The 24,557-nt window shown below is 40.6% G+C and overlaps 1 protein-coding gene across 1 annotated transcript in view; it reads left to right on the top strand.

The window, feature by feature from the left end:
• The window catches only part of ULK4 (unc-51 like kinase 4), a 69,749-nt gene that overhangs the window by 14,010 nt on the left and 31,182 nt on the right, over positions 1–24,557 (top strand). The window contains exons 13-27 of the mRNA XM_078859493.1: positions 823–952; positions 1,598–1,684; positions 2,650–2,710; positions 4,229–4,407; positions 5,485–5,531; positions 6,310–6,388; positions 7,387–7,494; positions 9,310–9,393; positions 15,904–16,065; positions 18,765–18,947; positions 19,622–19,749; positions 20,212–20,348; positions 21,549–21,670; positions 22,349–22,405; positions 23,195–23,246. Coding sequence (XP_078715619.1) covers positions 823–952; positions 1,598–1,684; positions 2,650–2,710; positions 4,229–4,407; positions 5,485–5,531; positions 6,310–6,388; positions 7,387–7,494; positions 9,310–9,393; positions 15,904–16,065; positions 18,765–18,947; positions 19,622–19,749; positions 20,212–20,348; positions 21,549–21,670; positions 22,349–22,405; positions 23,195–23,246 — 1,616 coding nt within the window. The remainder of the gene's footprint in view (positions 1–822; positions 953–1,597; positions 1,685–2,649; positions 2,711–4,228; positions 4,408–5,484; positions 5,532–6,309; positions 6,389–7,386; positions 7,495–9,309; positions 9,394–15,903; positions 16,066–18,764; positions 18,948–19,621; positions 19,750–20,211; positions 20,349–21,548; positions 21,671–22,348; positions 22,406–23,194; positions 23,247–24,557) is intronic.

The following is a 24,557-nucleotide window of genomic DNA, read 5'->3' as shown; positions in this document are numbered from 1 at the left end:
TTTTTAAACGTTAACCCCACAGTTTGTCAGTTAAAACCGTCGCAAGTTGCGTCCACAGACAGAGATACAGGCAGACAGACAAAAAAATACTTGTATAGGTAAGATAAGCCACCATAATCTATTAATGAAGTGGTCATCCTCATCATAGTCTGGCCCCCACTATAAAAGTTGAATATCTTACTGCTGGCTCATGGGTACTACAAAGAAGATCAACTTACAACTTACAATAATAGTCGACACAGAGACGTTGTCTTTCTGTGTGCCTATGTGTGTCTCTCTCTCTGTCTGTCTGTGTGTCTCCCTGTCTATGTTTTGTCTCTCTCTCAAATTTAGTAATCTTTGGAAGAACGTAATCAACCGGGTGGGGAGTTGACTGTTGTATTGGTCGACTCCCTGTGTTGTATTGCATTATATTTCCAAGTTTACTATGTTTGTTTTCTCATTCATTTGTACCTGATGATGGTTGCTTGTGTTGCAATCGAAACGTCGTAGTCTATTATTATTTAATTTCATTTCTTTCTACGTGACTTTACCGAAAGAACTAAAGAGTAATTCCTGCAGTCACGAAAGCTTCGAATCTACTTTGTATTGACGTTTATGGAGTATCCTTCAGCTTTTTTTTCTGAATTACATTTTAGTTTAAGATGTCATTCATCATTAACCTGTGGTCTTTAACGAAAATTATGGAACTCCATTGGCATTGGTGCACAAACAATGATAAAAAGTTCGTCATATACACTTCCTTGTAATATAAAACATAATATGGTAAAATGATGGACAATGCCCCTTTTGATTTGTGCTGTGGCCCTTGATTTCCCTTAGTTCACGATCCCGGGCAGGTGTGGGTCCAAGTGTTGCCATTCCGCCAGGTACCCCAAGCCGGGCCAGGTCAGCCGGACAGAGACAGCCTCCCAGAACGACAGGCATTGCAGATGCATCGACAGCCTCGCAGGTCCGTGCTCTCACGCGTTTCTTCATGCACGTTACATTGCACTTTTGAGCAAGCACGCTGTGCCACATTCAAATGTGGCTGGGCAGGTTTCAGTTCACTCGGTGTTGTTTTGCTCACGGATGATTCAAGTCAGGGCTGAAGGGAAGGTACCACGTGCCCTCATTGTAGGCAGATGGGTTGCCGTCTGTGGAATTTCGAGAATGACCTTATAATTTGCAGGAAATGCAATAGAAAATGAGTATTGCAAATGTCATGCCACGCTATGCACATACAAGTCCATATTTCTGGTATATTTATGCATTTTGGAATATGTTCAGGAGTTAAATGCCAATGTCTACGTCTGCTAGCCACGAGAGGGCTACTCTTCTATTCATGCAATGTACTTCTGTTATTTTTGTCTCTTTGTGATGAATACCTTGAGCAGCAGAAGGCACACATTTCCTCCTTTAGTGAACATGATTTAACTGTATACAATATTATTGGCTATTTTAATATAATGGATTGTACAGAATTTCACAAATGCATACCAGGCTCTGTGCATGTTTTTCAGTCATGCTAATATTTAACATGCCATGAACATGTGGTCTTTGTATGTTAATAGCTAGTTGTAGTGAAGCCCTTTGCAATGGTTGTTTCTTGTTTCAGCAAGCCAGCGAGCAGGTCTTTTCTACATGGGAGCTGATTTTTCATGAATCAGACCTGCTCATCACTCCAATAATTGATAACCCCAAGGTAATTGTTTAATAGGAATAGGAATCAACAGTGTCTGAATATGCTGTTATTGAAGTTTTTATCTCACGATTAAAGGTTTGCAAGTTAAAATCCTCATAAGGGGTAAACTAAACCCAACATCTATTGTGGGTCATTTAATAAGTACCACTGTGCAGGAATTCATTCCTATATAGTTAATTATCTCCTTCCTTGGGAATGTAACATTTCCACGACTGTCCTCAAACGTCATCATCATATACAGACTATATACAAACGCTTAATTTAAAAGGAAAATTAATAAAATATTGCTTTATAATTGAAAATAAACATTGAATTTTGTCTACATCTGTATGTTAGTTGGCTTCTACATGTTACATATAAGTTGTTCTTTAATCGGTTCAAAGCTCATTGACATACACTCATTTACATATAAATGTAAAGTTCATTTCCACTAATAACTGCTGTATTTGAAACTGAAATGCAATATATCACACAAATAGGTTTTTGTTAAAGGCTATTTGTTTTGTTGTTAGAGTATCACTTAAATGCATGCTCATCAGCAGCATCAGCATGACTTGTTTCTGTGCTTATTTTTAACTCTGAACTAAATGAAGACCTTTATTTTTTTCCACCGAAAGCATTGTATCAATAATTTTCATGCATTATTGTGTGTACTTCTATCGGGTATTTTTGTTGGGAATTAGTTGTTCGTTAATAATTGTGTTCATTATATTGCAGTGTAATCTCGTAGTCATCTCAGCCCATGTTTTTTGTCATGGGTGAGTTTAAAACCTGATGCCTCAAGTCACCCTTGTGTAATATTTGAGGCCTGCCATGAATTCAATACAGCTTTTGCTTTTGTATAGCAACTCGTGTGGTTGTTGACTTTCTTTGTTGTATTAACATATCCCTTAAAATATTTTGTTAACTTGAACGTATCTTATAAAAAAAATTAACGTTTTTTATGTGTTGTTTTTTTCACATAGATCCTGAAGCCAGTACCAGTAAAGTTTGACCCAAAGACCCTTGGTGTCCCTGCTATTACAGGTGAGGAGCTAATCCTTTGCGAAAGGAAAACATTAAAGACATGACTGTAGGAAGAGCCTTCGATATACTACAATAGTGTAATGGGCATTATATGTCCTTGCTTAGAATTACTGAGAGACTGTAAAAGGAATATGTGGATCAGGGAACAAACACACATTATAGAGATCAGTAATTAAAAAATATAAACAGGCTTGGCCAGTATACATCACAAGATGGCATGATAGTTGATGAACGAGACTGGTAACAGAATGGCAGCCAAAGGAAATAATGCATCCGAGAGGGTGGCTGCTGTGAAGATGGAGCGATAAGATCGGTTCATGTGCAGGAGTGAGACGAATGGTAACAGCATTGCACCGTGAGAGTTCGCGATGGCATTGCAAGGCCCTCATTATTTTAGTGGATAGATAATGGCTAATGATGATAATGATGATTAAAACGTGGTTACATCGAAAGTGGAAACAATGTGCAAAAGCATGTATACTATTTAACTTTTTTTTATACATTATTTTTCTAATTTGCTATCAGCGTTATGTCATGTGAGCAAAAAATATACATTCAGAACTCACCCTGAGCAGTGTACCACATCATAATGTCAGATAACAGCACCAGGAAGATGACAGCACAGAAATATCATTATATAATCCAGACTAGGTGGTTAATGTATTCCCAATAAACAGCATTTTCTCAAGGTAATTACACCATCATTATAAATCCACACAACTTTAATATGCAGAATTTAGAAACGAATGTTATAATCGTGTTTTGGTGAAGTAATTGGTAAACAGGGATGAGTTTGTCAAGTCACTATACTCACAGAATTTGCTTTAACCATGGGTACTTCAAAGTTGTATTTAATTCCTATGAGCATTTAAATATGGAAATAATGTATCAAATTGCTTTACAATGCAAACAAGAAACGTTAAAAACACTGAGGCAATGGAACTACGATGTGAGTTACAAAATATGGACAACAGCCATCAAAGTTCAAAGAACTAAAGTTCACAGAAAGACTATTGATGAGATGTATCTGTGATGACAGTAGAACCTACATGCGCTGTGAGTGGACTAGTAGCCACAGGAGGTAATGGCAGGGGTATCAGTTGTGAGTGCGAAGGGACTGGTGGCTACGGAAATGATCGAGAAGGGAGCGTGGTCAGGTGACGGAAGAGGAGGGTAGAGTCTGCTGGTGGAGCGAGCTTCCAGAGTCAGCGAGAAGGTTCAGGAAGGGGGACGTGGCCTCGGTCCTTATATAAGGGAGATGCGCGGGAGACTCGGGGCTGTTGCAGTGGGGTCTCCGCCTGATGTCAGGGGAACGTGTGCCATCTCAAGAGAAGTGTGTGAAGTCATTTTATATGTATATTTTATGTAGCCACTTAAACTACATTATTATTCAATGTATTATAAGTTTCTGCACTTCCAAACAATTTGTTCTAGTTATTTTTCAACATCCTCATTGTCTTTACACACAAAGCATTATCATTATATTGAGCTGGTAAGTTTGTTTTCCACCGTGAAAAGGAGAGAAGCTGGCGTACCTGCCTGAACTGGAAGTGGCCCGGTATCTGGAGCAGCTGTGCGGCACGATGGCAGCCACTGACAAGTCAGGCTCTCCACGCACACGACTCAACCTCCTGTGCTACCTGTGCATCATCAGCACGCATCCGCATGCCGCCAACCGTCTTCTCAACTCACATTTGGTGAGGGGGCATCATTTGCACGCCTGAAGTTCAATGGATTGGCAGTATGTTTGGGGGTTGATGCGATGTGGAGATAGCACATAATACACCTACCTGGAGGTTATGAAAGTGGTTCGTGTAGGTGACAGTATAGCAAGTTGGTTGCTGAAAAATCTGTCTGGCATAGTTTTATCTGTCTGCATGAATCTTGCCACAATAAATACATGGGCTTAACACCAGAGCATGTCCCTCCTGAAAAGAGTCTTCAAACGTATGGATGCTTTTCTGAGTAAAACTAGAATTGTTTCTGCAATGCTCACCCCTACATAGCACGAAGATTATATCTTCACCACACTCATCGTGAAATGGTCTCCTGCGCATAGCACTCATAAAATTACAAATTTGAGCATGCCATAGTACCTGTGTTTCTTTCAATTAGATTGAGATTACAAAAAAAAGTACAACATTTCTATTCAAAGTATCTTCCTGCTCAAATAAGGAATCAGGCAATATTCATCTCTCTTTTTTGGTTCTAATCCAGTGCAGAACACATACATAATACAGGTTTTGTTTCGCATAAATATAAATGTGTCGTTAAACCCGCCACCACCAGACACAGCCATTTAGTAATGTTTGTCACGTTAACAGAACATGCCAATTCGTTACTAGTACAGCACACCAGTGTGTTGGAGAGTAAATCCACAACATTTACAATCAATCTGAGTACAACGTTTCACCAGTAATTACAAATAATAGCATCATCAGACAACAGCCAGATTTGTGTAGAAATCCTGTTTCGTTCTTAAATTTCCCTTGCAGCAACCAGCTTACACATAGCACAACTTTTGCTGACTTCTCAGTGTTAAACCTATTGCTAAATTAGGACACCAACTTATTCAAACACTTCAGAGAAAAGTTAGACATAAATCATTGTTTCAAAGGGTACAATTCTAAGTTGTCATTTAAATCTAAGTAAATTGGTTTACATGGTTTGCTTCTCCATTATCAGTGGAGTATTTTTAAAATGTGTACACTTACTGTTTTAAATTACATACATGGTATTTTTAGTAATCGATAATTATATTTACGTGTTTGCAGTTGTTAGTGCTTATCCAGCAGCTGCAGTCTGCTCAAAACTGGGACATGTGAGTACCTGTTTGTTCTACTCATAGAATGATTAAATTAATAAATGTGTTTATTTCAACCATATGACATCCTATGTAAATACATAATCTATTGAAAAAGATTATCAGCATATACCTCGTAGGTATGTATATGTTTGATTCAGATGATAAAGTGTATCCCTGCTCAGACAAGCATGAGAGTGGTGTTCATTTTCATTGACAGTCTTGAGCCTGGAGTGGAAGTACTTAATTCCTGTGACAGGGGTCAGTCTCTGCCGATTAGCTCCCAAACTTGTACTCATTTATTCAACCTCAGACCAGCAATTGAACTCACAATCTTATTCATTGCGAGTCAATGGCTTTTTCAACAGTGCTACCAATTTCTATTTTACAACGGTATTATGAATTAAAAAGTAGAATGTTAAATTTTTTGGAAATCTCAAATAGGTAATTGCCCACTTCCAAAATAAGAAAAATACAATATTATAATAACTATACATATTTTCCTTATAAAATGTATTATAAATCTCGATTGTGCTTACTGTGGCGTGGTGTATTTATATTGCTGTATCTGTACTTTGCTTGCTGAGTATGACTGCGGAAATATAATTATACTATTTCCAAAGTGTGCTGTCGGTAATGATAGTGCCATGTGAGATATTTTATGCAATTATAACATTGGTGTGGTGTGATTACTCTAATCATATGATGGTTAAATATTGCTTGAGGTGGTGTGTTTGCTGTGATAGTAATGCTGTGCGTGATTGGTGTCTCACGTGGTGTGGTTGTGCGCACTCAGCCGTGGGAAGTCGGCTCGTGTTCTGGCTCTGCTGGCCCATCATGCCACGGAGCTCAAGGACACCACCGTGATATCTGAGGTGTGGAAATTTAATGGGCACAGTGGATGATCTGAGATGATGAGAAGCAAAGTGAATATCATTAAAGATAATAAAATATCACTCAACAACCCGGCCGTCCAGATGACCATGTGTTACTGTGGATAGCATGTGCTGGGCTTATAATCGAGTTCAAATCCTGGTTAGTGGGTTGAAGTCAGTCTGTCATCCATTTGCAGTCATGGAAATTTGTACAATTTCGTAAAGCAATAACACATGTTGTCATATGAACAGCCTAGCGTTGTTCCATAAAACACCTCAAGTTCAATTTCGACTTTGTAATTTTTTGTTTTATAAGTAGAAAAATATACATTAGAGTTTTATTCAACTGGGCACCAGTCAGTGAACCCACCACTCATGGAGTTTACATGATTCGGTGGAACAATCCTACAGCTGCCTAGTCAGAGAATGCTAGCTGCATGAAAGTAAATGTTAATGAATATATGACATGTAAAAGCATAGGCCATGATGTATCATGTCATGGCAGACATTGCACATTTGAAACACATTTAATAGCATATTGCACTATCAAAAAAGCCCGGCGTTACGTTTGTCTGTTTGTTTGTCAACGAAATCATAAGAGCCTTTAAGAAGGCCTGAATGAAAAAGTTATAGAAAGTGGACCCCCCAGATGTGTGGGTAAAAATTTGATCTCACAGGTTTGCAAAAATTGCCGACCCCCCTCAAAAAATATTTGACCCACCCCCAAAAAAATACATTTATTTAATATGTCCTACACACCCTACATACAATAGAGTCAGTCGTATCTGCACACATTGGGGGAAGCGGGGGGAGAAGATGACATCAGTGGGGTCGATGGGCGAGGCACGAAGCGCCGAGAAGCTCTCCGCAGGAGCTAGAATAAGGTGGCCATAGGCCGCAGAAATTCTAGTAAATATTAATATCTTCTTGGGCTTATAGGTGCATAGCATGAGGCAAGTGTGTAGACTATCCCATTGTGTGCATGTTCTTGATGGAAGGCCATGACTGCCGTGACGGAGCTGGTGCGCGAGAGCTATAGGAACAGCAAGCTGAAGCAGTGCCTGCTGCCTGCACTGGGGGAACTCATGTGCCTTGCCACGAGACAGGTAAGCCTTATTCCTCCCACCCATCTTGTCAGTAGACAAGCCAGTTACCACCAGCAAGACTGCCTCAATAAACTACCTGGCATCCAACCTCAACCAACAAACCTTATAGAAATCTTTACCTCATTCTCAACCAGTAATGCAACTTTTAAGCTAACTATAACAATCCACCCCAAACCAGCTGTCTAATTAGATAACTAACCCCATCCAGCAAACCAGCACCAACCAGCTACCCAGCCACCTTCATTTCCCCTTGCATAGAACTTGCCCAAACTTCCAAGTAATCTCAAACATCTAACCAACCTCATCTAGCGAGCCATCCAAAAAGGCATTGTAAAATGTATCCTATGATATTTCCATGTACAGTACCTTTTTATGATATATTTAGCACTGATCTAAGAATTGTCTTGTGTGCTCGATGTGTATGCCTGTTGTATGCAAATGTAATTGGTTGGAGCAGTGAGACACGTGTGGTCATGTCTTGTGTGTTGGTTAACCGTTTATCATGTGGCAGCTGCCGAAATCTCCAAAAAATTCGACTTTATTAAGAGCAGTTGGAGGAGAGTGCATGTAGAGCAGTTGATCGATGTTCTTCAGGAAGATGTGTTAAACACTTGTGTCATGGATGTGTTATGGAGTCTAAAAATAACCAGAGTAGATGTTTCATCAGTAACAGATATCAATTACTATATGGTCGATTTTATCAGCTGTATCATTCAGTGCTTAAAAAGCATTAACTTCACTGTTTGTATACCTTTCATGAAATCATTTACTTTCAGCACCATGGCATTTATATATTAAAGATGAATACCTTTTTTGTCAATTATTTTGTACTAGTTTATGAAGCCTGTCTTCGCCAGGCAAAAGTTTTCAATAATTATAATAATTAACCAGATGTGATTTTTTTACAATTTGTATCTACAATCAGACACTAACTAGTCAACATTTTTTTATTTTTCTGCAAAAAAAAACTAAAATTGTTAACTTGCTTCAATGTCTTATATTTAAAGACGTACCTATCGGAAACCGCTCAATTTAAAGATTCCTTTCTTATTTAACTAGAAAGAACCAACAATTATTAACTTAATACTCTCTGAGAGGAAGCTCCTGTCTTTTACCGTTTTCGAAATATTCAGATTTTAACATCATAAAATGCGTATTTTTTCATTCCAAACCGGTTTAATCCAAAATATCTCAAAAACAATTAAAGATAGAACAATGGTTTTAACTTTTAAATTTTCTGTGAAACGCTATATCAAAAGAAAAAACGCAATGTTATATTTTTTTTACAGTTTCTGAATGACACGTGCAAACATTTTATAGGGTACTTAAAATCGAGATTTGGGGACCTTAAAATGAAAAATCTTAGATTTTCAAAAAATTTCTGTTGTTTGTGTCCTTAAAGTTACCTATGTACCACATTTCAGCTTTCTACCTTGTCGGGAAGTACCCTAGAGGTTTTTGAGACATACAGATTAAAGTCTTTATTTATATAGATGTGTGTGTGTTTCTACCATATGGGGAGCGGTAGCAGAGCGGTTGGCACACTGCACTATGAACCCGGTGAGCCGAGTTCGACTCCCGCTCACGCTAACTTCAGAGACAATTATTTGAACCAGTCCTGGTCGACTCAGTCTCAAATGAGTATCTGGTGAAATGTGTAAACATGGCCATGCGGGAAACAAGGCAGCTGAGTGTGGAGTTGGCCACCCACCCCCTCATGTGCCGTGCCAGCCTTCATAGGTGCTCGCTAACAGCATTTTCCCCAAAAGTTTGTTAATGCTATATGAACGACCTTTGTCTTTATCTACTATGCAGGAGGAGAAGAGAAGGGTATCGAATGAGAGCTGGCATATCCCAAGTGCTGCATTCACTGTGGTACTGCGATGCTTACGTGATGGGGTACGGGCTGCAATGTTCACCACTTTATCCCTTTTGTTTTTACACGCGGAAAAAATTCTACATTACCACTGAATTCATTCGAGTTCCAATTTTTTAAATCAGATAGATGGGTAATCTTACTGTGAATACCCTTATTACTGAGCCAGTTTTACTATTGGTTGACAGTTTGATTCATGCAGCTCTCCAATCAATTCAATACATACTATGGGAACCTCATTTGCCAGTAAAAATATGATAATTGGTTCTTTACCCTTCTATCTGGCAACAAAACTGACACCTTTTTACAAGGAGTCATGTTTGCATAGACCGCAATACCTGCAGTCATAATACAAACAAAAGAACATAACTCTGATAATGTGCACTGTCCTTAAAGTTGATTGGTCCACACCCGAGACAGCTTTCCTTAGAGCCTAGTCTCATATGGGTTGGACCAGATGACGCCAAAAGGCGCACAACTCAAAGACAATGGACCATCAGAGTATGAGAGCTCGGAGCAAGCATCTACACTATGGGAACCTCATTTGCCAGTAAAAATATGATAATTGGTTCTTTACCCTTCTATCTGGCAACAAAACTGACACCTTTTTACAAGGAGTCATGTTTGCATAGACCGCAATACCTGCAGTCATAATACAAACAAAAGAACATAACTCTGATAATGTGCACTGTCCTTAAAGTTGATTGGTCCACACCCGAGACAGCTTTCCTTAGAGCCTAGTCTCATATGGGTTGGACCAGATGACGCCAAAAGGCGCACAATTCAAAGACAATGGACCATCAGAGTATGAGAGCTCGGAGCAAGCATCTACACTATGGGAACCTCATTTGCCAATAAAAATATGATAATTGGTTCTTTACCCTTCTATCTGGCAACAAAACTGACACCTTTTTACAAGGAGTCATGTTTGCATAGACCGCAATACCTGCAGTCATAATACAAACAAAAGAACATAACTCTGATAATGTGCACTGTCCTTAAAGTTGATTGGTCCACACCCGAGACAGCTTTCCTTAGAGCCTAGTCTCATATGGGTTGGACCAGATGACGCCAAAAGGCGCACAACTCAAAGACAATGCACCATCAGAGTATGAGAGCTCGGAGCAAGCATCTACACTATGGGAACCTCATTTGCCAGTAAAAATATGATAATTGGTTCTTTACCCTTCTATCTGGCAACAAAACTGACACCTTTTTACAAGGAGTCATGTTTGCATAGACCGCAATACCTGCAGTCATAATACAAACAAAAGAACATAACTCTGATAATGTGCACTGTCCTTAAAGTTGATTGGTCCACACCCGAGACAGCTTTCCTTAGAGCCTAGTCTCATATGGGTTGGACCAGATGACGCCAAAAGGCGCACAACTCAAAGACAATGCACCATCAGAGTATGAGAGCTCGGAGCAAGCATCTACACTATGGGAACCTCATTTGCCAGTAAAAATATGATAAAAATATAATAAACTGACTTACAAGGAGTCAGTTTTGTTGCCAGATAGAAGGGTAAAGAACCAATTAACATATTTTTACTGGCAAATGAGGTTCCCATAGTGTAGATGCTTGCTCCGAGCTCTCATACTCTGATGGTGCATTGTCTTTGAGTTGTGCGCCTTTTGGCGTCATCTGGTCCAACCAATATGAGACTAGGCTCTAAGGAAAGCTGTCTCGGGTGTGGACCAATCAACTTTAAGGACAGTGCACATTATCAGAGTTATGTTCTTCTGTTTGTATTATGACTGCAGGTATTGCGGTCTATGCAAACATGACTCCTTGTAAAAAGGTGTCAGTTTTGTTGCCAGATAGAAGGGTAAAGAACCAATTATCATATTTTTACTGGCAAATGAGGTTCCCATAGTGTAGATGCTTGCTCCGAGCTCTCATACTCTGATGGTGCATTGTCTTTGAGTTGTGCGCCTTTTGGCGTCATCTGGTCCAACCCATATGAGACTAGGCTCTAAGGAAAGCTGTCTCGGGTGTGGACCAATCAACTTTAAGGACAGTGCACATTATCAGAGTTATGTTCTTTTGTTTGTATTATGACTGCAGGTATTGCGGTCTATGCAAACATGACTCCTTGTAAAAAGGTGTCAGTTTTGTTGCCAGATAGAAGGGTAAAGAACCAATTATCATATTTTTACTGACAAATGAGGTTCCCATAGTGTAGATGCTTGCTCCGAGCTCTCATACTCTGATGGTACATTGTCTTTGAGTTGTGCGCCTTTTGGCGTCATCTGGTCCAACCCATATGAGACTAGGCTCTAAGGAAAGCTGTCTCGGGTGTGGACCAATCAACTTTAAGGACAGTGCACATTATCAGAGTTATGTTCTTTTGTTTGTATTATGACTGCAGGTATTGCGGTCTATGCAAACATGACTCCTTGTAAAAAGGTGTCAGTTTTGTTGCCAGATAGAAGGGTAAAGAACCCATTGTCATATTTTTACTGGCAAATGAGGTTCCCATAGTGTAGATGCTTGCTCCGAGCTCTCATACTCTGATGGTGCATTGTCTTTGAGTTGTGCGCCTTTTGGCGTCATCTGGTCCAACCCATATGAGACTAGGCTCTAAGGAAAGCTGTCTCGGGTGTGGACCAATCAACTTTAAGGACAGTGCACATTATCAGAGTTATGTTCTTCTGTTTGTATTATGACTGCAGGTATTGCGGTCTATGCAAACATGACTCCTTGTAAAAAGGTGTCAGTTTTGTTGCCAGATAGAAGGGTAAAGAACCAATTATCATATTTTTACTGGCAAATGAGGTTCCCATAGTGTAGATGCTTGCTCCGAGCTCTCATACTCTGATGGTGCATTGTCTTTGAGTTGTGCGCCTTTTGGCGTCATCTGGTCCAACCCATATGAGACTAGGCTCTAAGGAAAGCTGTCTCGGGTGTGGACCAATCAACTTTAAGGACAGTGCACATTATCAGAGTTATGTTCTTTTGTTTGTATTATGACTGCAGGTATTGCGGTCTATGCAAACATGACTCCTTGTAAAAAGGTGTCAGTTTTGTTGCCAGATAGAAGGGTAAAGAACCAATTATCATATTTTTACTGACAAATGAGGTTCCCATAGTGTAGATGCTTGCTCCGAGCTCTCATACTCTGATGGTACATTGTCTTTGAGTTGTGCGCCTTTTGGCGTCATCTGGTCCAACCCATATGAGACTAGGCTCTAAGGAAAGCTGTCTCGGGTGTGGACCAATCAACTTTAAGGACAGTGCACATTATCAGAGTTATGTTCTTTTGTTTGTATTATGACTGCAGGTATTGCGGTCTATGCAAACATGACTCCTTGTAAAAAGGTGTCAGTTTTGTTGCCAGATAGAAGGGTAAAGAACCCATTGTCATATTTTTACTGGCAAATGAGGTTCTCATAGTGTAGATGCTTGCTCCGAGCTCTCATACTCTGATGGTGCATTGTCTTTGAGTTGTGCGCCTTTTGGCGTCATCTGGTCCAACCCATATGAGACTAGGCTCTAAGGAAAGCTGTCTCGGGTGTGGACCAATCAACTTTAAGGACAGTGCACATTATCAGAGTTATGTTCTTTTGTTTGTATTATGACTGCAGGTATTGCGGTCTATGCAAACATGACTCCTTGTAAAAAGGTGTCAGTTTTGTTGCCAGATAGAAGGGTAAAGAACCAATTATCAATTCAATACATTATTAAAATAATAAGTCAAGGTGTCTTGCTGGTCCAGTGAGCAATGGGAAGTGACTTTGGTCTTGTTAATATATTCAAGCCATATTCTTTGGGTCTTTCGGTAAAGTCACGTAGATAGATTTCGATTGAAAGCTTTCGTGACTGCAGGGATTCATCTTCTTGGTTCTTTCGGTAAAGTCACGTAGAATGGAAATAATAAAATAATACAAATAAAACATAATTAAATAATTCTCACGACGTTTCGGCCACAACGCAAGCAGCCGTCCTCAGGTGGAGAGCAGGTCTATCGAGTAGACAGAGTCTGAATGACACACTCCAGGCTTGGAGCGACTATTTAAGCTGGGATGGAGGGGGGAAGGGCGCCTTGACAAAAGAGTTTGCATATCAAGAGGAATTTAGCATATTTATGGGAAATGCAGATATGCGATTAGTACTACTTGTGAAATGCGTAGGAGGTTTTATTTTATTATTTCACGTAGATAGGTTAAAAAAAAAACTACCACGTTTAGATGGCAACACAAGCGGTCGTCATCAGGAAAAGGGGGTTAGCTTCTAAAGGCAAACTGTTTATAAAGGTTTGAAATGGGCGTAGCCCAAATGTCAGCAGCCAATGTTAATGTAAGTGGTGAGCAGCGACCACGACGGTGGTGGGTTTTCCACCAATCAAAGGGCTGCCAGGTAAAAATTAGCATGTTAATGTAAGATCGTTGAGTGGCTTCCACGGCGAGCACGCTGAGATGGCTGTGTTAATGTGAGAGATTAGTATGTTAATGGAAGATATCAGAGCAGCAACCTCGAGGTCGGCGCGCAAGGTGGCTGTGTTTGTGTGAGAAATTTAACCTGTTCACGTAAAATCAGAGAGCCGAAAATAACAACTAACATCGGAAGATGGTAGGATAGGAACATCACAGCCAGTTATGACTTAAACTGGTCAATAACGTCCTTCCAATGATTGCTCAGTTTGTACCCATCTTCTCGGTTGAAATTGTGTCTGTATATGTATATATGGATGGCTTCATGAACGAATCTTTGTTGATAGCCAGTGGGTTTGCAAAGTACCTTTGTCTTAGAGAAATCAATTTCGTGTGAGCCCACCGCATTAAAACAATGATCAGCCACGGCCAAGGTATTGGTCCTACCGTGTTTCAGATCTGCCTCATGTTCACGAACACGGTCCGAGACATGTCGCTTAGTTTCCCCAATGTAACTACTGCCGCAGACACAGCTTAGTTTGTAGACGTCAGGGTATTGCATGTCAGGGATCACATCCTTCACAGATGGGATCAGATCACGAGTTTTATGTACTGTGTTAAATCAAACCTGGATCTTGTGTTTGCTCATGATTTTAGAAATCTTTTTGGTGGCCCCTGCTATGTATGGCAAGGTGATGGTTTTGATTGGGTCTTCAGATGGTTCGTTCCCAACAGTTGGGGTGATAGCTTTACAGATTGTGTAGTCTGAATATCCATTCTTCTTGAGAGCTTCGTGTACGTGTTCCAGTTCACTGGCTAGGTGATGATGGTCGGAAATACATCGAGCTCTATGGTGTAGAGTTTTGATGAGGGAATTCTTCTGGGAAGGATGGTGGTGGGAGTCAGGTTTTAGATATGCATCCGTATGGGTGGCTTTCCTGGAGACAGAGTGTCCCATTGAGCCATCTTGTCTTTTTTCGATTAAAACATCCAAGAATGGTAGCTTGACATCCTTTTCCACCTCCATGGTGAATTTGATGGCGTAGTGTATGGAATTGATGTGGTTGAAGAATTGGTTCAGAGCTGGTCGGCCACGTGGCCAGATGACGAACGTGTCATCTACGTACCTCTTCCACAAGGACGGACGTAGAGTGGATGCCTGGATGGCATCTGTCTCAAATTTTTCCATGACAACATTGGCTACAACTGGAGATAAGGGAAACCCATTGGGGTACCTTTCTTGGATGTTAATAGCTCATCTTATTGGAGAGTATATTGAGCACATTGATTATATTGATGTAGTTTATATTTAGTTTTTTCACATCGGTTTATTGTATGGTAGTTGGGTAGTTGCAGTTCTTTAGCGTCAATATGCTAAATTCCTCTGTTTTATTATATTTGATTTTGATTAATTTATTATTTCCCTTCTACGTGACTTTACCGAACGAACCAAGAATATGCTAATTTTTACCTGGCAGCCCTTTGATTGGTGGAAAACCCACCACCATCGTGGTCGCTGCCCACCACTTACATTAACATTGGCTGCTGACATTTGGGCTATGCCCATTTCAAATTTTTATAAACAGTTTGCCTTTAGAAGCTAACCCCCTTTTCCTGATGACGACCGCTTGTGTTGCAATCAAAAGGTCGTAGTTTTTTGTTATTTTCTTTGAACCTATCTACGTGACTTTACCGAAAGACCCAAATAATATGAATTCCTGCAGTCACGAAAGCTTTAAGTCAAGATATTTAAGCCAGTGGCGGAAATACCATATTTCCATGGTAGGGTTCAGAATCTTCATAGGATGACCACAGTGGGTTTTCTAGTGTTACTCATTTTGTCGACTTTGGAAGCATGAATAATGGGCCATGTATTTTTGTATGAGTGTTTTCCAGCAGAAATTGTTTGAACAAATCCCTTGGTCAATGGGATAAAATGTTGTTTCATTTCTCGATGAAACACCTATCTTTGTTTAATGCATTTTATTAGACATAGACCACCGAGACAGCACATAATGATTCTTCATTTAATGACTTTATCTAAGCAAAGTACCACCAGGTCAGCAAGCTAAATAAAGGAGTTCAATAGAACATTTCGAGAAGGTGGTGCTTTTCCTGGGTTTGCATGGGCTGCTCTGTGGAAACCTGGTGAGCAGGAGGAGCCTCTAACGAACCACCTGGCAGCAAAGGTAGTGGAGAATGTGTGCAGTGGAGCCTCCGCGCAGACGAGCGGCTTTCAGACGGCAGAGGTGGGGCCCATGCTGTGGTACCTGTTCACCCACTGCACCGTCGACTCCCTGCGTGTCACTGCCATCTCTGTGAGTTTGTTTGCCGCAACATTTTGTTGTACGTTGAGTTAATACGTTTTAATGTTATTGAATGGATTATTATATAAATGTATTAATAATCAAGTGTCTGCTCAAACGACTTTGACGACCCTGAGCCATTGGTGAAAATGTTCATGTCACGGGGACCATTATCTTCCTAAGATGACCAATGTCGACATCATGCAATGCGTTAATACCATATTAAAATATGTTAATGTATATGCAATCTGATCAGACATTCAAATATCCAAACACAGCAAGTAAAAACATTTAAATATTAAGTAAAATACAGAGGTTATTACAAATATTGGAAAGTTAAACATGCAACAATTAGAGCTGACTTGGCATGCATTTTGTGAAGTGCTTACTCCTCACTCCCCTGCTCTACCTATGCAAACAATGCAGTGTTTGTAAAGAATTAAAAAAATATGTTACCTGTTAGTTCTATAACTACATTATTATCTTTGTACTTCACATTTTCACACATTTTAACTCGATCCATCTGAAAACCCTTATCGTTGAAGGAACCATTGAGTTTTGGCATCTTCACCCAAAGGCTTGCATCCAGGAGCACAGATGTGCTGGCTTACAGCCCAAAAAAAGTCAGTGGTTGTTAAATTGATGTCAAAACATAAACAATAGTAATACAAGGCAGACACCTGCCCCCTGGCTACACCCTTTTACAATATATCCTAACACTTAGATGCCTTCCCTCTGCTCACCACATTCACAATACACCCAAATATATTTCTTTGATGTTACCGTGTTTTTTTGTTTTATTGGTGCTTTTGATGTGCATGTGCTCGTGCCATGTGTGTGTTGTCATGATAATTTCTTCATCGTGTGTCCTGTGGTGATGGTTGTATGGTTTATGTGAGGTGTATGTCCATGTTATGTGCAGAGTGACTGTACAGTTTAAATTAGTACATGCACATGATGCAAGGAATATCACTACATGTTGAGTTGATCGCATATGCAACACTGTACCTTTAACTGATAAATCCAGCCAGGTGGTGCTGTTAGTAGAGCACCCAACTATTGAAGGTTTTAAATTCAAATCCTGCTTTAATATTGACTCAGCCCATCATCAAGTAAGGCCAAAGTAATGAACACTATTGTGTTGGAAGTCAACAGTGAATTTCCTATGGATAAACTGGCATCCACCAAAGTAATGTGAACTTTCCACCAGTGGCTCTGAGCCATCAATTACGAAAATAACAATTCAACATTAATTTGAACCATAGAAGTAAATCACAATAAAATAAGCAATAGCACCAGAGATTAATCACAATTTTTATAAAAAATATTTACTAAATTCCTAATTATGGATGTATTGTAGTGGATAAGATGACTTGCAGTTATAATGTTGCACATAAATGTACACAACTTTTCACTATTATTTGTGGCTATTGTTAATATTCTAAGTTTCTCAAGTGCAGTGTATGTATGTGTAATGTAGTAACTCCACGGGAGACGACTTCACGGGTAACACACTCTTTATTTTATCAAACTTGGTTACAGGTGACTAACACCTACTTTGTATCTCGGGTGACAAACACCCACTTCGCTACTTGGCGACTAACGCCCACTGAGTTACTCGGATGACCAACATCCACTTAGTACTCGGGTGACAAACACCCACTTAGCTACTTGGCGACTAACGCCCACTGAGTTACTCGGATGACCAACATCCACTTAGTACTCGGGTGACAAACACCCACTTAGCTACTTGGCGACTAACGCCCACTGAGCTACTCGGATGACCAACATCCTCTTAGCTACTTGGCGACTAACGCCACTGAGCTACTCGGATGACCAACATCCACTTAGTACTCGGGTGACAAACACCCACTTAGCTACTTGGCGACTAACGCCCACTGAGCTACTCGGATGACCAACATCCACTTAGCTACTCGGCGACTAACGCCACTGAGCTACTCGGATGACCAACATCCACTTAGCTACTCGGCGACTAACGCCACTGAGCTACTCGGATGACCAGCATCCACTTAGCTACTCGGCGACTAACGCCACTGAGCTACTCGGCTTCACTAGGTCTTCAGCTCCGTCTTCGGGTCTTCAACTGGGTAACTCTCCCCGAGTGCTCTCGCGCGTCCCCCTTTATACCCCACCTGCGGACGTCGCTGCGAGCACCCACTTATTCGACCAATCGCCGGGTGCTGGCTACGATCCTCTTTTCCCACATCTCATCGTGCCTCACCACTCACTCCGCGCCGCCTCGTCATCTGTCACTCCCGGCGCGCGCGTCCACACCACGCCCACAACGCGTGCCCAACCCCGCACCCCGCGCCGCCCCGTGATCCATCACTGTCACAGTCGGCGCACGTCAATACCACCACTACATCTGTATGTTGTACTTCGCACTGTATGTAGCCAACCGTTGTAATGGGAGATGAAACATTAGTTGGACTTTCATCCTCCATAAATTGTTGTTTTGCGAATGTAAACGCTACCATGCAGCGTGAAGGGATTGGCAGCAGCGATAGAGGAGGATGGCACAAAGCCATGCAGCTCATAGGAGTACAATTTAATTCAGCCCAAAGTACAGCTCGAGGCTACATTTTTTATTGGCTCTGGATATGCATCAAATGGCATTGGTGATTATGGTGGCGTGCGTATGCTTGTGTGTGCGCCCCCCCTTCCCCCCTCCACCCATCCTGGTTTGGTAGGCACTTTGTCGCGTGAGCCGCCGCATGCCAAGCTGCTTTCAGAACGTACTGGAGAAGGTCGGGCTGGCACCTGTACTTGAGGCACTGCTGTCGAGCATTGCGCGTGTGCAGCAGTGCCTGCTCACCCTGTTCTGCATCATGCTGGCATCGGGTGGCCACCTCCAGCGCCTTGTTCATGAGAAGGTCCTCTCTCTTTCCCGTCTGTGTACACACTGCCATTCTGTATCACTAATAACTCCAAAGTGATTTCATTTTATATTGATATTGAGTTACTACTATAACAATACTCAAAAATAGATGCCAGTGGTCATCCCCATTTGGAGTCATGAGCTATGGCTACTACAACAAAACTCAAGAATAGATGCCGGAACTCATCTCCATTTGGAGACCTGAGCTATGGCTGGATATTCCACATGAATATAGTCAGTACCATTGTCTCCATAGGACACCCACTGTTACTTGATTCTGTTTTAATCAGGTCCTGAGAGATTATAGCCACAATTGGTATTTTATTTTATGACTTTCCCATTGTGAGCTGGGAACAGGTTTCTTTTAAATAAGGTGTTTTACACAACCTAAAAAAGGAAAACAGCAGTAGGTACCACTCTAAGCTGCATATCACAGGCGGTTGAAAATTTGTCAATGAGGAAATAGAATGAACTCAATGTATTGTCTTGTAGCAAGGAACAGTTATTTGAGATGATTCAATTACTTATTATGTATAGGAATTGACTAAAACTGTCACACTGATACAGACAAATGTAGGTATGGTAATGAAATAAAAAAGCACCCATTTCATTATTGGACTGTGTCCTCGCTTAAGCTTCTCTGCTGACGACACCATTGGTGTGTGGCAGGAGTTTGTGGCAAAGATCGTGCGTCTGCTGGAGAGTCCGTCGGTGCTAATCCGAGCCAAGGCTTTCCTGGCACTCCATCAGGTACTGCAAAACAACCCCGACATGCTGCTCTACTGCTGTCAGTCCCGGTGAGTGAGCACTGCCACACACACGCTCACCACTCTGTTCCCAGTTCAATGTAGTTTAATTACCAGGTTAGAGTGCACTGGTATTTATCACATCAAACATAATTACCCATATTTGTATTTTAAAGTCAATATTAAAGTTCTGGCTACCCAAAAAGAGGTATTCATAATGTCAAGTTGATCTACTTAGTCAACCACCAACGATGATTCAGACTCTTAGCTTTCAGACTGTGAGATAGGTGCCCAAATGATAGCACCATCCAACCAGATGGCCCTACCATAGTAATCTATCATTTTCAACACTGATTCAGGGGTACCAATGTTGATGAACTTTGCCTAGCACCCATCTCATGATCAGTGAAACACTCTTTCCAATCTGTTTGTTGCCATTGATCTTCATTTTTTTTGTTGATGATGGGGATGATGATGATACTGACGGTGGCGATGCGTTCAAATCCTCGACAGGCTGGTGATGTACATTGAGAGGGACTCTCGGCGCGCAACTCCGGGTAAGGATCAGCAGCAGGGGGGGTACGAATACCTGTCCCGGTGCCTGGAGATCCTCACAGCTCTCATTGTCCACCAGCTGCCCCTGCTTACTGGTAAGGAACCTGTGAATGTGGAATGAACTGCATGGGTTGTGAATGCATGAATGAACTCCTGTACAGTGAAACCATAGCCTTGGTCTGAAATTAAAATAAGTGTAAAATAACAACAATAATCCTATGTACTGTATATGTGTATATATATGTCATATATATGTTAGTGTATGTAGTGTATGTGCGTGTTATTATGCAGACCCAAATTCAAGAGTGTGTACGGTATGTAATTGTGTGCTGTGTACTGTGTGCTGTTAAGTAGTTATGTTGGTCCCTCCAATCCCCACCACCCCTCCCCTATCACTCCCACCTGCCACCCTTCACCATCGCTCCCCCACCACTAACGTATTACCATTTAATACAATTGAACGACATTTATTATAAGATTATGTACAATTAAACATGTTCTCTTGCATTTTATTTTACGTAACATATTCTCAGGTATTTAGTATGTAAAATGTTTTATTATATTTTCTACGTTCTTGCATTTAAGACACAGACTTTTCTTTTTAATTAGTTGCTCTGATCTGGCTAAGTACGAAATCAGAGTAGCTGGGGTATGACTGCATACGAACATTGACACACCAGCCTGATGGTAATGAGAGGTCTGTAGGGGGCGGTGCAGTAAGAGATTTGCTATTACTGTACTTCACAAACATGAGTTCACCCTGGACATTCCTGTTTCCTCCGACAAGCAAAAATACTTTTACATAATTACAAATTAAACACATATTCCAAAGTACCACCCTAAGTAAAGTGTGTCTTTACACTTAGTGAAGCCTTCTAGACAAAGCAAAGAAAATATTACTTGAATTCATCCAGCCAAGTGGCAGAGTGGTAAGAGGATCATCTCATTATCAAGTTCCACATTCAAATGTTAGTTGAGGATAGACTGAGCCCATCAACCCTCTGAGGTCAATAAAATGAGCACTGCTTTATGGGAAGACAACAGTGGTTTACCTGTGGATAGACTGGCCCCCACCATAGTAATGTGGAATACAAATATGGAATTTCAGCTCAAGACCACACACCAAGATGAGCACCATCCAATACTTGCTTGAGTGTGGTAAAGACATTTTTGTTAAGTATATTCAAAATAATGCATTGCTCCTGTAACTATTATCATACAGCAGTTGTGAGCAAAGCAATTGCATTTACTTACTTCTATTGCATGTGTGAACTTGCCGGGTCTTTGTGGGACAGGTGAGGTTGTATCAGTCCTGGAGAGTGTGTCCGGTAGGCGGCACCCATCCACAGTCCAGGCCAAACAGCTCAAGCATCAGCTGCCCATGCTGCCCGTGCTCTTACATCTTGTCACCTCACAGGTCAGTGTGAACACAATGGCATTTATTTCCAACTCAAGCCAACCACTCATTGTTTATAATGTGAGTCAATTTTAGTTTTGTTTACCGCGTATTCTCTTTATGTTGGTGAGATTGTGCCCAGTAGTCACCCCACAATGGACCACTGGAGCATGAACCATCCTCATCTCACTTTGTACACATCTGGGGAACACATTGCATTTTATTGCTGCAGAAACATAATCCTCAGGCAAAACTCTTGAAAAATATGGGTCACGTGCTTAATTCGAGGAAAATGTTCCCATCAGTTTGAATTCATAAAATATTATTTAATGTTTGAGCTAAATATTAACACTGATATATTTGTCAAAATGTTACATGAATGACAAGAGGCACATAGAAAGTGGTTTTGCCTTGTGAGGTCACTTTTGCATAAAAGTAATGCACGGTGAATAAAGTATCACAACCTGATGTACATTACCTCACGCATAATATTCTACCATCCTTTCCTCAGTGATCGTTCAAAAAATATATTTACGTACCATTCAAAACCACTGTGCTCGTGGAGAGAATTGTGTTTTTGTTCTTTTTGTAGCTGATACTCATATATCTCATGAGCACAACATGACTTCACAAACAATGAATGATCATTGATCATGATCACACCTATTTCCTATATTCATTCCCTGTGCTCTTTTCCAGGTGTTCAGGCCACAGATTGTGAATGATGAGTTTCTCTTCAAATATGGGATTCTCTTGGTAGGTATACATTCAGTCAATTTTTCTAATTGTTTTCTTCCTTAGTTACCTTTGAATAACTGCACTTTCAATAAAACCCTGTATATAAACTAATGCAGAGCTTTAGGCTTCATTTGGGTGATGTGTTCTGTGTTATGTACACAATCTGCATTTGACCCGGTTACATGGCCCAGCAGTAGCGTGTTTGCAGCTTGTTGCAGAGATGCATGGTTAGAAACGGGTGGTCACCTTGATTCATATTTAGTGTTGGCGTACTGTTCCAAATTTGAAAGGTTATTCAAAAATTACTTATTTGGGAAACACATAGCAATCATTTCCCTTTACTGCACAAACCTACCAAGACCATGCTCGGTGATACTTTCCTGGATTAACAAGGGTAATGCAATGTAAATTTAATGTGAGGTTTTACATGTATTTGTGTATTTTGTAACATTTCACCTGCAAAGCACCAGTTCCTCGTCTGTGTATTTTTTATTGCCAAATTGGCATATCTGTCATTTCTCAACATGAATATGTAATTTGTATCTTCGCAGGGGACATGTATCTGAGATATGGTTTACGTGTATGATGTTCTGAGCCTTGCAGAGATGCATTTGAACTTTTAAGGAGTCCCAGTGAAATATGGCATTATTTTATTTGGAACAGTACTTTTTATGATTAAGATCAAGAACTCTTACAGTCTAAACAATGAGCAGAATAATTGCACAGCCTCAAAGCCTGCATTATAATGTTTTTTCTCCATGAACTGCTTGCTGTGAATGTATTAAAGAAGTGGCTTATCTTTCTTAGGGGTATATCAAATCAATCGACTATGGAGAGACCAGCATTGATGGCGCTGTTGGTACGTAAACAAGTCATTTATAAATTAGCATCTTTTTTATTTTCTGCCAGTATTGGCAGCTCCTGACTGTATCTTAGGAAGAAAATATATTCTACCTTATATTTTACAGTTTAGGTAATAGGTATAGGTAATTTAAGGTAATTATAATTTACGAGAAACATAATTAGCCTATGATCAAATCACCTGGAATGTGCCTGATCTCATCAGATATTTAACACACAAGACAATGAGACTTAAAAGATATAGTTATTTTATGTAACATGAGATAAATTATTTGATCAAATGTGGCCCAGAAATAACCAGACATTTTATATGCTGAAATGAATATCAACCACAGATTTTACCAGAAGTCTCCCGACATTTAATGCACATGGCTGTATGTCAGGGAATCATACATTCATAGAGGATGCTGCTACTGCTGTTCATAACCTAATGCATGAGGAGGCACCGGATTTCATTTCAGAATTCAACAGTGTAGGGGAATACAGGCGTCTTGCCAAGCCCACTCTGATCAGACGTTAGAGGGAGGCGCTGGGCAATAGCCCTAGACGTACGTATGTATAGGCGATGAGTAATGAGCAAGGAGGGTGAGATTGGAGGACAGCCACAGTGGGAAAAAGGAGTGGGAAACTTGAAGGGAAAGTGACAGTTGGAAGAACAGAGAAGGAAAATTTGCGAGTGTAGATAGGGGGTGGAGCAGAAGGAGGAGTGAATGAAGGGGAGAGAGAAAGAGGAGGAGGAGGGGAGTTCTGGGTGTGAACTCTGCTGCAGCACGTGTTACCTGCTGGGTAACCTGTGGGTCATCAATAAAGAAACCTTTGTTGAATGTAGCGTGAGCTGAATCCCTTTAAATGTATACAGACATATACAATATACAATCATCTAATAATATGTTGCCATTATATGAGAAATTAACAAGACCTTGTGAAGCTCAGCCTAATAGTGTTAGTTGTTTACCTGCAACTGACTTAAAGCCTTGACATTAAAAGCAACTTGGTGGTTTACAGTTTGTGCTGGAACTAACAGAAAAGAAGGGTGTTTGTGGATCACACTTTTGTTTACTGATGGCCATCATCATCAGCCATAATCTATCCACCGCTCCCCCACCCATGATACCGATGCCTTGAATCACGTTTTTTTATTCCAAAATCCATCTTCTGCACATTAGTTAAATCTCATCACTCCATCTCTGAAGTTGTTGTTCCCTCTGGCACATTCTCTCCTTTGGCTGCTACTCCAGTACTAGCCTTCCCATCAATCATCATCCGTTTCAGTGACGTGTCTTACCCAAGACTAGTTTTATTCATGAAC

Source organism: Lampetra fluviatilis, chromosome 1, assembly GCF_964198595.1.
Source record: "Lampetra fluviatilis chromosome 1, kcLamFluv1.1, whole genome shotgun sequence".
NCBI lineage: Eukaryota > Metazoa > Chordata > Hyperoartia > Petromyzontiformes > Petromyzontidae > Lampetra > Lampetra fluviatilis.
Note: the sequence above shows the minus strand (reverse complement) of the source record. Positions and strands in the feature narration are given on the sequence as shown.